General features: G+C 43.2%; 1 protein-coding gene across 1 annotated transcript in view; it reads left to right on the forward strand.

Moving 5' to 3' along the window:
* Minpp1 (multiple inositol-polyphosphate phosphatase 1) overlaps positions 1-10249 on the forward strand; it is a 31887-nt gene extending 21638 nt beyond the window's left edge. The window contains exon 5 of the mRNA XM_021152344.2: positions 8871-10249. Within this exon, the coding sequence (XP_021008003.1) occupies positions 8871-9267 (397 nt within the window). The 3' untranslated portion in view covers positions 9268-10249. The remainder of the gene's footprint in view (positions 1-8870) is intronic.
* Positions 10250-12832: the final 2583 nt, after the last annotated feature.

Raw genomic sequence — 12832 nt, forward strand, 5'->3', positions numbered from 1 at the left:
AGACCAGGCTGGCCTCAAACTCAGAAATCCGCCTACCTCTGCCTCCCGAGTGCTGGAATTAAAGGTGTGCGCCACCACCGCCCGGCCTTTATTATTATTATTATTATTATTATTATTATTATTATTATTATTTGTGTTGCTGTAACGTTCAGGTACCCCTCTTCTCAGAACACTGGCAAGTGACGCAGAACCACAGGTCTCATAAGTACAGAGCAGTCCTCATGCTATTTTTGAGTACTAAGGGTGTTCATTTGCATGCAATAGAGATTATGCAAAGATGCATACCTTCAAATTGTCTGCAAGAATCCAGGTTCCAGATGGGAGGACATTCCTATAAGAGCATCTGTATGTAAAACTCAAAATGCTCAGGGAGGTGGGTTGCAATGGTGAGGTCACATGCAAGTCTTTACAGGAAGAGATGTCTTTGTGGGTAATCAACGACCAAAGAGGTGCTCTTACTAAGCTTCAATGTGTCAGCCCCTCGTGTTGTTCTTACAGCTGCATTGAACTACAGTTAACGTAAAGTCATCTCAGCATAGAAGTAGTACAGCTGGCTCGATCTCACCTGTGTGCCTAAGGCATTAGCACTCGGTCTCTTTTTAAGATTTATTTTATTTTTATGTGTGTGCGTGTGCCTGCACATGGCAGAAGAGGGTGTCAGATCCCTTGAAGCTGGAGTTATATGCATTTGTGAGCTATTCAGCATGGGTGTAGGGAACAGAACCCAGATCCTCTGCAAGAGCAAGGAGCTGAACTGTTGAGCCGTCTTCCGGCCCTCTTCTTTGTCTTTTGCTGATCCTTGCTAAGCTGATCTGTCTGACCAGGAGTCCTCTCTTCCCCGTGCATCGGAGCTTTCACCAGTTTGGCTTGTTAGCCTTGGAAGTGTATTTTGCCGATGCCTTCCTCCTGGATTCCCATGTGTGGTTCCATGTGTGACATAGTGGCTGACGTTGAGAGCAGCCCCTCTAGACTCCAGAGCTCCCTGCCCCACAGTACCTCTGTTCCATGAGTTCCCGCCAATGTTCCCTCCCTGGACCTCACTCACCTCAGGGTTGCCATGGCCTCTGCCCTCCAGCCTCCACCACAGCCTGCAGACGCTAAACAGTCAGCCTGGGCAGCTGCTGGGTTCAACCCATTTGCCTTCTCTCTTACTCTGTTGTCTGACTGGAAACTACTGTTTCATATAATTCTAGCTTCCTAATGCTAGTAGGGAGGACAATAGAGCTTTATCCCTGTTCTTCTATCCTGTGAGCTTCATTTCTACATATTTTTACGTAAAAAGCACATTTGTGTCATTTTCATTCCAGGCTTACATTGCCAAATGTGTACTTCTCCAGAGATTAACTGCAGTCAAATGTAGAAGACTTGTAAACAAAATTTACTTTTTGTAATTTTCTTCTCAAAGTGTCTCATTGCTCTGGCAGTTCCAACCATTTGTTTGTGCTCTTACGTAAGTGTGCATGTTGTGAAATTTGTCCGGAGCGCCATCTGATATTCCGAGATCATGTTTGAAAGCACAGTTTGTGTAATGCCAGTTGCGTGTGAAACATAAATTAAGAGCTTAGAAAGATGTAGCCGAATATGCTTAAGGGAAAACATGCAATTATTAGGTCTTCTCACTGAGCATTTTGAATTGCTTAAGGCATTTACCTACTTTGAACATATACAGTCTCATTTCTTGGTGTGATTTTAGACTTCAGATTAAATTTGGTTTGAATTGAAGACAATAAAATCTTCTCATTTATTTATGTAATTAAAACAAGGATGCAATTTACAAAACCACCTCTTCCTGGGTAATGTTAGGTAATTCACTTGACACACTGGACTTATCCTTTCTCAGGTCTGATTTAGGAACTAAGGAGGTGGCTCAGTGCGTAAAGTGTTCACTGTGTGAGCCATGAGATCTGAATTTGAATCCCCAGCACCCATGCAAAACCAGGATGTGACAGCACACTTCTGTAAGCCCTGCACCGAGACTGAGAGAAAGGCAGAGCCCTAGGGCTCACTGGCCAGCTGCATAGCCCAGCTGCTCAGCTGCTGATTCAGGAGAGAGCCCATGTCAGAAACAAGGTAGAGCATGAGACTCCACTGCAGCTGAGAGGCTGTAGTCAGCTAGCGCGTGCTGGGGCGAGGAAGGGAGTGGGCTCATTCTTCAGTGGTGTGGCCATTGGATGCTGCCTGTGCCCATGCTCACACAGGCAAGCTTAGTACATTTCACACATGTTCATGATCTCGCTTCAGCATAATTATCTATCTCCCTTTCTGGTTCTGTCCCTTCCCACTGAACCCCTTCTTTCCAACAAGCCCTCCTGATGTTATTTGTGTGGATGTGTGTGAGAGGGGGTGGGGGGGAAGAAGGAGGGAGAGGGGGAGGGAGAGATTGAGGACACAGGCACACTGTTTCCCACTTGCATCACTTCATTGGCACATCATCATCATTGTACCTTGGCTCTGGAGTGCTGACTCAGCAAAGGTTGACCGTGAACTCCAGGCGCACTCTCTGCGGTCCTTGGGATAGAGTCAAGGCAGAAGCTGGGCAGTTGGCACTTTCATGAAGTGCTTGGTTGGGCCTGCATGAACGTGAGCCAGGAGTTGGCTTACAACTTGATGGACCTATTCAGTTTAGTGCTTGGAGCAGTGGCAGCATGTTCCTAGAAATTAACTCTGATTGCTTCCTTATAGGAGTTACTGGTTTCTCTTTTCTCTCTCTTCCTGATCGGCCGTGAAGTGAACAGCTCTACCCAGCCAGGTTCCTCCTGCTACACAGTGCTCTGTCCAGTTACCTCGTCAGGAGGGTGAATGTGACTAAGCCCTCTGAACATGAGCCAGAATAAATATCCCCCTTCAAAAAGTCAGAGCCTTTATCAAAACTGTGAGCATACTTTTGATGACTTCTGATAAAGATTTGATCATATACTCTTGTATATTTGGTTTGAAGTATTTGGAATGGTGATTATAATATAAGCTGATCAAAAAAATTCAAAATAGTAAAACTCAGAGGGTCACAAAAAACAACACAAACAAAAAGATGAAAGCAAGAAGAGAAATTGTTGGGAAGAAGAAAGGTTTAGAGGGAGTGAGAAAAGACTAGGGGGTGACAATGGCTAGCACACAGTGAATGCACGAGAAACCCCACAACTCACGGAGCTGCCCATAATTGAAGGTCCTTACCCCATCCCCCAACACACACTCACACACACTTTTGTTGTTCCAGTGTAATTTAGAAGAGAAAGTGATATTTTTTAAATCTATGCCCCCAAACAGAAATTTGAGTAAGTCTCATGAAAGGGCAGGCAAGTGTAAACGTGAACAGATGTTTAAGGACTATATTAACCTTTCGGAGGAGATGTTCCCCTTTTGACATACATGTTTCCATAGATGTCGTTGAACAAAGGTATATCTGATATTTTACCAATAGATTTGAACAACAAAGTAGAAATCAGTTTCCATACTGCTGCTGCATCTTGTTTATAAGTGAAGAAGAGCGTTCTGGCATTCTTAGTTATAAGCGGACCCTTGACTTTGAACTTACTGATTTTAAAATAATTTTTAATTATTGTCTAAGGTGATTTGAGTCATATCTCAGAACCAATTCAGATGCTTTTCCTACACTCTCGGAGCCTCTAGAATAAAGCTGTTCTTGCTGGGCAGTGGTGGCGCACGCCTTTAACCCCAGTACTTGGGAGGCAGAGGCAGGCAGATTTCAGAGTTCAAGGCCAGCCTGGTCTACAGAGTGAGTTCCAAGACAGCCAGAGCGAGAGAGAAAGCTGTTCTTTAGGAAAGCCTTGACGAGTTGAGGTTGCTTTGTCATCTGGTTATTTCTCTAATTAAACTTTAAGTAAAACTTAAATGCCCAATGATAACTAACTTGAATTCAGGCAATGGGAAACAACATAATGAAGAAAAGCATGTTTGAGACTTAAGCAGTTAATGCTCTGAGCTGTTTCTAATGGAAGAACCATGTAACACAGTCTGTCATGGTCTCAGACTCAGCCCAGGTACCCAAGCAGCTAACTTGGAAGGAGTTAGAACCAACCAGACTGCATAGAGAACTCTCCCTGACCTTAATTTAATGTTCTTCCCGTTGCAGCTTAATTGAAAGTAGGCTCAGTTTGCCTTCTTACCCTTACAACCTCAACATAGTTATCTATTGAACTCTTTTTGTGTTGTATTTGAAATGAAAAAAAAATCAAGAATGAGGTTAGCGCGCGCGCGCACATGTGTGTATGTGTGTGTGTGTGTGTGTATGTTTTGGATATACAAGGCACTGCCTGCCTGCATTCCCAGAACCAGGGAAGTGGAAGCAGAACCTTCAAATATTAGACAGCAGCCTGGGTAAATGGTGAATCCCAGGAGATATCGGCTCTGTGGTGAGACCCAATCTCTAAAGTCAAAGCAAGGACAGATCTGGAAGTATAGGGACTGGTAGAATGCTTGCCCCATGCACACAAAGCCCTGGGTTTAACCACGAACACAGGAGAAACAAGAAATTTTAACAGTTTTCTTTTTTTTTTCTTACTGTATACCACTTCTGACTACAAATCTTAGGTAGATGGTCCTTGCCTTTTATATATCCTTGGATGAATTTATGCCAAGTAAAGAACTTACACCCTGCCGGGCGTGGTGGCGCACGCCTTTAATCCCAGCACTCGGGAGGCAGAGGCAGGCGGATTTCTGAGTTCGAGGCCAGCCTGGTCTACAAAGTGAGTGCCAGGACAGCCAGGGCTACACAGAGAAACCCTGTCTCGAAAAACCAAAAAAAAAACTTACACCCTGTGATTTGATATGGACATGCCTTTAAAGTTGGTGAATCCAGATTCCTAGACTAGAAGCCTTGTGACGTAGCACTGACACACTGCGCGGTCTTGCAGAACTCTCAGGTGGAATACTGTTCTGTTCTCAGGTGAAAGCTGGCTTGAGATTATTTAAATCAGCAGTGGTTTGGAAGTAAATGAGTGTTATCTGTTATCTTAAATGGCTTGTCCTACTCTATACAAGAATTTCTTACACACGAGGATGTTTTGGTTTTTTTTCCCAGATCACTTATTTTAGATGATCCTTTGTTTTGGCTCTGATTGTATCTATTAAACTTAGCCACAGGCTACCTGGACTTTTACTTTACGTTTGGTGCTTTGGAATATCTGGTGATTTTTAAAATACGCTGCTCAGTCAAGTGACTGTACTACTTGCTATGGTGTTTGCCTTCGGTGTGGTATTCACACTTATATTTTAGAACGAGAACCAACCTGAATGGCCTCTTGGACTCTAAACCCTTACACCACTAATGAGTATGACCTCTGACCCCTGCTGCAGGAGCTACCCCAGCTCTCACACATTGGTTTGCGGCTCTGTGCCTCATGCTAATTTATTGCTCTGGGTCAGTCCAGCAACTGCAGAGGGAAGTGGCTTATCTTCCTTCCAAATAACTTGCTGAGTGCGTTCTTATGCCCTCAGTGTTCAGCTGTGGGGGCACCTGGAAGGCAGCGGTTGGGGGCCAGGCAGATGAGTTTGAGGCTGGACTCGTCTACATAGTGAATTTCAGGCCAGCCAGAGCTACACAGTGAGACCCTGTCTCAAAAAAATGAAAAAAAGAGCTAAATAAGACTTAGGGTAATAGTTTTCTAGAGGTAGGCTATTTTCCTTGAACTCCCCTTGTAAGTTTAGTGAATGGTATTTTTTAGTGAGTTTAGGTGGCTGTGCTGACCGAGGTGGCCGTGTCCTCTTCATCTTTACACATGGGCCCCTGCATTCACAGTGTGAGCCAGCTGCTGCACTTGGCTGAGCTATCAGGGCAGGGAGCAGTGTGTGCACGGACTCTCCAGACACTGCCTCTTAGCAAGTCCCTCCCTGAGATGAGAGGCTTTCTCAACATTCATATGCTGCTGCTATCTGTACAAGCCAGAATTACGTTTCCTTGTTGTTATCTTACCTGCTTTTCTCTACGCCCCACCCCACATGAGAAGAGAAATGAACATGGCACTGAGCCCTTGACAAGGAGTAATACTTATGCCACGCCTAGCAAATCAGCCAATGGAGCTTTGAAAAGGCTCCATTGCTCCTTATTAGAAGCAAGGCTTCTTATTGCTTCTTGCAGATTTTAATGTGGCCATTTTTTTAAGTACCTCTTATTTTAATATGAGCAGCATCACCATGCTCTCTTGTTCTTAGTTATGAGAACATCTGCTTCCAGCTGCATGCACACACACACAATCATGCTCATTCTTCCCTTTTTGACATTATTTCATAAACTTAAAACATCTTTACTAGCCGGGCAGTGGTGGCGCACGCCTTTAATCCCAGCACTTGGGAGGCAGAGGCAGGCAGATTTCTGAGTTCGAGGACAGCCAGGGCTATACAGAAAAACCCTGTCTCGAAAACAAACAAACAAACAAACAAACACAACACATCTTTACTATAGTCTATATAACTATGAAATAGTTATTACTTCCTACAGGCACCTTTAATTAGCAAAGTCATGTCCGAACTGCTATTGAGGATTCTCATTTAGTCTTTACTCTTAGCTATAATCATAGTTTTTCCTTTTTTTCCTGTATATTATGGACTTTGACAGTGGAAGTTGTTCTGTACTAGAGGGTGATATGGTGGCATTTATAAAAACTATTCTTTTTCTTTCTGTTGTAAATGGTCTCAAATTTAAATTTATTTATGTGTAGGTTTTGCTTGCATGTGTGCAGTGCCCACTGAGGCCAGAAGAGGGCGCTAGGGTCACTGGAACTGTGGTTACATATGATTATGAACCATCATGGGGTGCTGGGAACGGAACCCGATACTCTGGAAGAGCAGCCAGTGCTCTGAACAACTGATCCAGCTCTCTAGCCACCAACTATCTAGGATACTTTAGAGATAATCTCTTATGTACTGTGTGAAAGCATTACCTGTCAATAAAACCTGATGACCAATAAGCTGAGGCAAGATTAGAAGGTTGGACATCTGGCAGAAAGAAGGGGGAACTCTGGGAAAGTCAAGGGAAGGATCCCCTACCCAGACTCTAAGGAAGAGATAACAAGCCATGTGGCAGGCGTAGAATAGTATAAACAGGTTAATATACGTTACAAGCTAGGTGGTAAACAGACCTAGCTAATGGCCTAGGCCTTTATTCATAAATAAATAGCTTTCGAGTTACTTGGGAACTGGGGTGTGGGTAAAAGCCCACAGTTACAAATAAATAATTTTAAAATATAAGTTATTTTAATATTTGGTCAAATGCCAAAAGACCATCATTTATTTGTGGTTTACATGATTTCCTTTATGAATCTAACATATAAACATTTTGATTGTTCATAAAATCCCCAATAAGCTTTTTAAAAACTTAAGATCTTTTTTAAAAATTGCTTTTCATTTCTATATATGTGTAGGCATACACACCTGCATGCAGTACACACAGAGGCCAGAAGAGGGCGCTGATGCCCTGGCACTGGAGTTGCAGGCAGTTGTGAGCTGCCTGGTGTGGATGCTGAGAAGCAAATGTGGGCTGTACAAGAATAGCATGTGTCTTCTACTGAGCCATTTCTCTAGCCCCACAATATACACTTTAAAGCACGGTGCTCCTTAACTTCTGAAAAAATCTAATTTTATAATATTATTGGCAGCAAGGGAGACAAAAGAAAAAAATGATAGCCTGGCGTGGTGGTGCACGCCTTTAATCCCAGCACTCAGGAGGCAGAGGCAGGTGGATTTCTGAGTTCGAGGCCAGCCTGGTCTACAAAGTGAGTTCCAGGACAGCCAGGGCTATCAGAGAAACCCTGTCTCGAAAAACCAAAAAAGAAAAAGAAAAAAATGATAACTGCCCTTTTTTTTTTTTTCTAATTTAAGTTTAAAGAATCTTCAGATTTACAGTTTGGGTCGGGGCCGGGGTTGTAGCAAGCAAAGTGGTAGAGCACATGTGTTCTTAAGTTCAAACTCTAATTCAAATGGGCCACATCCGAGGCCACATCCGAGATTGACTGTCTTCTGTGGTTGGATGTGTTTAGCAGGACTTTGAACTCCTTGTTTGTACTCTCCTCCCAACATGCATGTGCATGTGTGCTTATTGTATCAATCCTCACAAATGCCTGTTACTTCAGCCCTGTGGGAACAGGGACAGCATTACTGGGGAATGCAGGGTTCTGGCTCCACCCAAAAAATGGCAGCCTTTGGTTTGGGGAGAGTCCTCCAGTCTCAAAGGAAAATATAGAGACTAACACTCAGCACCATCTTCTAGCCTCTGTGCGTGTGCAGAGGTGTACACACACACACACACACACACACACACACGAAAAAGTAGATATTGGGAAAATGAAAACTTGAAAAGATAAAAGACAACGCTTAAAGCACTCTGTCTCCTTCAGGAGCGTTTTGTGGATCGGTCTTCATAGGGGCAGCTTGTCCAACCCTCACAGTAAGTGCTACTGTGAGCTTGTCAGTGCCGTTTGTCAACAGAATGGTCATCTATTTTCTATTTGGGGTAGATTTACAGCACCCTGGATATCCTAATTCCTAGAAGTTAACACTCAGTGTGAAGATAGTTCATCTCCCCCACAGAATCTCAGCCATAAGCTTGCATTACATATAGAAAGAACTCTTAAGGTAGGAGCCATCCCCATGGCTCAGTGGGGAGAGGTGCCTGCCTGGCACGGCTGACCATGGAGCTCTCCTGGAACAGGAGAGGTGACACCTGACATTTGCCTTTGACCTCCACACCAGAGCTGCGGAGCTAGTGAGCCTCCCCTAACTTACACACTGGATGTAATAGTTTTAAATAAATAAAGATGAGATTAGACTTTAAAATGAGAGAATGAGTGACTGTTAAGTAGAGGTATTATATTTTATGGCACAGATCTCTAAGTTTCCCCTTCAATTTCTCGTTGAAGGTCTCAGCCGGTCTCCTCTCCAGTCATCCTCCAGTTTGGACACGCAGAGACGCTCCTGCCTCTCCTCTCCCTCATGGGCTACTTCAAGGACAAGGAGCCTCTGACCGCTTACAATTTCGAGGAGCAAGTCAATCGCAAGTTCCGAAGTGGTCACATCGTACCTTACGCCTCAAACCTAATCTTCGTGCTTTACCACTGTGAAACCGCGCAGAGCCCCGAGGAGCAATTCCAGATACAGCTACTGCTGAATGAGAAGGTGCTGCCCCTGGCTCACTCGCAGAGACCCGTCGGGTTGTATGAGGAGCTCAAGACCCACTACCGGGACATTCTTCAGAGCTGCCAAACTAGTAAAGAATGCAGCCTACCCAAAGCGAACATCACGTCCGATGAGCTCTGAGGAACTTCGGCTGTGCAATACTGAGGGGTGGTTGTGTTTGCAGGAGGTAGCCACCCTAGAGGCAGCAACAGGAGGAGCTCTGTGAGTCCAAGGCCAGCCTGTTCTACATAGTGAGTCCTAGGCCAGCCAAGACTACGTAGAGCAATAAAGCCTGGTCTTTCTGTATTTCACAGAAAATAATAGTTTCTTTTAGGATCTGGACATACGGGTAAGACATGGCTCTCCCTGGAGCAGCTCTCTGCAGAACAAAACTACTTAAACCAACAGCTGTCCCTCCCAGTGTTGGCAGAGCTGAAATTTTCCTAATGACCTAAGAAGATACTGACGTAGAACGGTATTAGAAAATGACACTTCAAAAATGTTGGATACCAAAGCACAGTAGCTGCCGGGTGAGGTGTAGTGATTGACAGAGATGAGGACTTGAGTGACTGTGTTGGGTTCCCTCCTTCTCCTTCACGCAGGGCACAAATGACATCACTTAGTCATAAGTGTGGTAGAATGGATCCTGATGCAGAAGGAGGTCTGATATAATATCCAGACAGGAAATTGACACGCTATCAAGAACCAGGTTGAAGCAAAACTGAAAGTGTGGGATATTTTTGTTGACGTTATTTATAAAAATATTTCAACACTGTCAATAATTGCCTTTAACCTCCAAGTAGGTCTTGCAGAATCGTCTTCATTTCATCAGACGTGTTTGGGGTGAGCAGTAATAATAGGAGGTCCAGCCTGGCAGACGCTTGCTGACGCTCCTTGGCTCTTGCCTGCTTGTCTTTTTCATTCCATCATGGCTTCCCTTTTTATATCTCGATCTTACATAAAGTGTTCCTTTTGGTGGTTTGGATTTTTTTTTTTAAATAAAGACCTTATTTGCCTAATTTAATTGTAGAGATTTGAACGTGATCAAAGAAATTTTGAGTTCTCTCAAATACCATAAAAGTGTTTGCTACAATAAATAAAATTCTTGTGACTTTACTACCAAGTCATCTCTGCACTCATTGAAATTCAGTCAGTCATTGGTAGTGGGGGGTTGGAATTCTAAGTGTTTGGCTTGACTAAGCAACCTAGGGCAATCTTCCCTCGTTTCTTCAAGTGAATGGGCTATTTTAATGCATCGCATTCTGATTTGAATTCCCTTCAGAGATGATGCCTTTTAAAGAGAGGATTTGGTTTTGGGGTGAAACTGTATGCTTAATCTTATCAAAGCATGTCAGTAAAATCTCAATATAATCTGCATTAGTTTTACAGTTTACTTGTGAGGAAAGGAGTCTTATGAAAAGAAATCTATAGTCAGGCTATGCATATGTCTGGACAAACATTGTGTAATGTGCATGCGGATATTTTCAGCCAAATTTTCATTGGTTAAAAAATGAATTTTAGGCCTTAAAGGAAAGCTAAAATGTTTACCATTTTGATACCAGTTAAACTGCTTCCTAGTTGCTTTAATGTTTAATCAGATAAACGGTCTGGTCAGTAAAACTGCTCTAATTTAGGGATTTTAGGGATACAGCTAAGAGATTTTTAATACTCTCTCCTATTTTGTAAAATATAAGTAGAGGGGCCAGCAAGATGGCTTAGTGGATGAAGATGCCTGCCTGAGCACTTTAGTTTGATCTCCTGGCTTTACATGGTTGGAGAGAACAGACTCCCTCAAGCTGCTCTCTGACCTCCCCATGTGCACATGCATGCGTGTGCTCACCCATATACACGCTCAAGTAGTAAAATTTAAATACATAGCTAGAGGCATGTTCAAAATTAAGCTAATCGCTGGATTATATGACATTGCCAATCTTTTTGAATGGAATTTTCTAAGGTTAAAAAACGTAGCACTGATGAATAATTAAAGCAATAAACCCACACTGGGGAGCTTTAAATGTGGTATCCATGCTGTGAAAAGAGGGTGCACAGCATGCCGGGCAGTGGTGGCGCACGCCTTTAATCCCAGCACTTGGGAGGCAGAGGCAGGTGGATTTCTGAGTTCAAAGGCCAGCCTGGTCTACAGAGTGAGTTCCCAGGACAGCCAGGGCTACACAGAGAAACCTTGTCTTGAAAAACAAAACAAAACAAAAAAGATTTTCACTCTCTAGCCACTTTTGGAACTACCTAGTTCATATTGGTTCTATGCTATTCTAGTATAGTACCACAGATGCTCACACTCCGTTCTGTTCACTAGAAGACCCTGCCCAATGCAGACACGATGGAGAATCAGTTACCCTTCCTCGAGGATACAAATCCTACAAAGAAGCTTTGAGTGAAACTGGTCCCCATAGACTCATAATTGAATGTTTGGTTACCAGGTAGAGGAAGTGTGTCTCTGGGGGTGGACTTTTAAGGTTTCAAAAACCTACACCCGCCTAAGCTCTGTCTCCAACTTTGGAGTAACACCCAATGAAATGTTTTTTGTTTTTTGTTTTTTTGTAAGCTCCCTTGGTCATGGTGTCTCTTCACACCTTTAAATAGTGTAGATATAAAAATAAAATAATGAACATCTATCCAATCCTGTTTTACCTAAACGAACATCGTAACATACACTGCAGATCCCAACAAGAGAAGAGCAGTTTGGAGAACCTATATGCTGCTCTGGTCCAGTTTTCCGTATTCACTGTCTAGAGTACTCGCCATGCCATGCATAACTGAAAATCGTTGGGAGTTAGTTGAAAATGATTTCATAAAAAGGAGTCATAGATTGTGTATTGTTCTTGAGCGAATGACTCCTGATTCCCCCATCTTTAGGACAAATTAGAATTTTGTGTTTTTTTACATTTGTTTTGTGGATGTACCTTTGTGGTGATTCAAATGAAAACGTCTGCCTATAGATTCATAAGGAATGGTACTATCAGGAGGAATGGCCCTGTTGGAGTAACACCTTGTTTGAAAAAAAGGTAAGGAAGGCCCTGTGGGTGAACTTTAAGTTGTCAGATACTCAAGCACCAAGACAGCTTGTGTGTCCATCACACATAAGAAAATCCAAGGGCAACTTGCTGCAGTGGCTTGGCTACACTCAAGTCTGGGGATAGAGCACAGGTGGCCAGGTTTGAAGGTAGCCACCTTCACCTATTGGTCCATCCTGTCACCCTGAATTGGTATTTTTAATTCACTAATCCCTTCTGAGTAGATTCTCTGTTTGAGTACTACATTTAACCTATGGCCGCATAAAGATAAGTCTACCTTATTTTTTTATCCAAAGGTGTTATCTGAAAAGCGAGTCTTCTTGGTGTCCTAGGCTGGCTAAATAACTTGGGATTCTTTGAACACTTGGTGTAATGTCAGAGATTATGAAAGTGTGACAGTAATCGTTAGACTTCATCATTAACTAGGACTGTAGTTAATGTCAACCATATAAAGACACATGACACAAATATTTGAGGTTAGAAGGTGTCTTAGTCAGGGTTTCTATTCCTGCACAAACATGACCAAGAAACAAGTTGGGGAGGAAAAGGGTTTATTCGGCTTACACTTCCATACTGCTGTTCATCACCAAAGACTGGATCAGGAAGCAGGAGCTGATGCACAGGCCATGGAGGGATGTTCTTTACTGGCTTGCTTCCCCTGGCTTGCTCAGCCT

The sequence above is a fragment of the Mus caroli genome, chromosome 19, assembly GCF_900094665.2.
Source record: "Mus caroli chromosome 19, CAROLI_EIJ_v1.1, whole genome shotgun sequence".
NCBI classification, from domain to species: domain Eukaryota; kingdom Metazoa; phylum Chordata; class Mammalia; order Rodentia; family Muridae; genus Mus; species Mus caroli.